This window comes from Cebidichthys violaceus, unplaced genomic scaffold (assembly GCF_023349555.1).
Source record: "Cebidichthys violaceus isolate CVI_PGR_0920_01 unplaced genomic scaffold, fCebVio1.0.p SCAF_528, whole genome shotgun sequence".
Taxonomy (NCBI): Eukaryota; Metazoa; Chordata; class Actinopteri; order Perciformes; family Stichaeidae; genus Cebidichthys; species Cebidichthys violaceus.
Genome location: NW_027176737.1, coordinates 27,501 through 28,706, shown reverse-complemented (window position 1 = coordinate 28,706; position 1,206 = coordinate 27,501). Strand labels below are relative to the sequence as shown.

General features: G+C 52.2%; 1 protein-coding gene across 1 annotated transcript in view; it reads left to right on the top strand.

Annotated features, from left to right (window-relative positions):
- Window positions 1-58: 58 nt before the first annotated feature.
- LOC137888239 (SH2B adapter protein 3-like) overlaps window positions 59-1,206 on the top strand; it is a gene marked incomplete at its 5' end in the record, with an annotated part of 26,654 nt that continues 25,506 nt past the window's right edge. The window contains 2 exon segments of the mRNA XM_068731587.1: window positions 59-188; window positions 232-668. Of these exon segments, the coding sequence (XP_068587688.1) occupies window positions 59-188; window positions 232-668 (567 nt within the window).

Here is a 1,206-nt window from a genome sequence, read left to right as displayed (position 1 = left end):
CGGTGGTGCTCAGAGGGTCGAATCGTAGCATAGGCAGCGGGTCGCTGCTGATTCGCAGCCGGAGCAACGAGGAGATCTCCGGCGCCGACCAGCGTCAGGTGTCCGAGCGGTACTCCTCGGACTCCTCAACCTCCAACCCCGCACACACTGACGTCACGCATTTCTCCGTCAGTCAAATCCGGCAGACCGTAAGACGGCTTTTCAAGAAACGGCCCAGCCCTCCTCATCCAGGACCTGACTCCTAGCACCACCACCACCACCACCACCACCACCAACAATCCCCCAAATAATGGCGACAGAGTGGGCGGGATTTCCTCCACAAACGAGGAAGTGTCCTCCTCCTCTTCCTCCCGCTCCTCCTCTTGTCCGAACTCTGAAGCCCCGCCCCCGGCCTCTTCGCACATGTCTATGGCTGGCGTAGCCTCTCACTTCCTGGGTCGCTTCCGTTGGTTACGCAGCGGAAGCATGAGGCAGAAGAGGTCAGAGGTGAGCGGCTGCTGTAAAGAGGGCCAGCTGAGGTACTTGCTGGTGGAAGACGCCATCTCGGACACTCAGCCCCGCTGGCAACGCTGCCGCCTGCTGGTCAGGAGGATCAGGGACGCTCAAGTAGCAGGAAGAGGAAGAGGAGGAGCAGAGAGGTACCAGTTGGAGCTCTATGATCCCCGAAGGTAGAAACTTTGGCTCATGCTTACATTTATACACACATACATCTTATTTAAACCAAGCAGTTATTAGGGACATGTACACACTGTGGGTCCATCATATGTTTGATTTACTACTCTTGAAATACACTCTACCATGTGATAACTAAAAAGGCTGCACAAGGAGAGAGCTGGCTCAGTTCAGTGATGGCTGAAACACATGTTGCATACATATCTGTTTTGGTTGTGACATGTGTAGCGTTAGCAGTTGGCTGCACATGCTCTCTTACTCTCCTTCTTAGTTTGGTTGATAGAAGTGTTTCATAGCATCACATGGTAAACGCTTCACTGGTTTCAGCCTTTGGGAACGCGGCGCTGCATTCTGTGTGAGACTCAGAGGCTCAGTGGGGGAGGAGCTTGTGACGGCAGGCAGGCATCGGTACAAGTTCTCTGATTCGCAACAATTAAAACATGGATTTAATGAGCACGACCTTCATAATATCGAACACTTTGACATCAAATAAAAATAGAAGAATCACGACCATGTTAGGGCAATTTTTTCCAA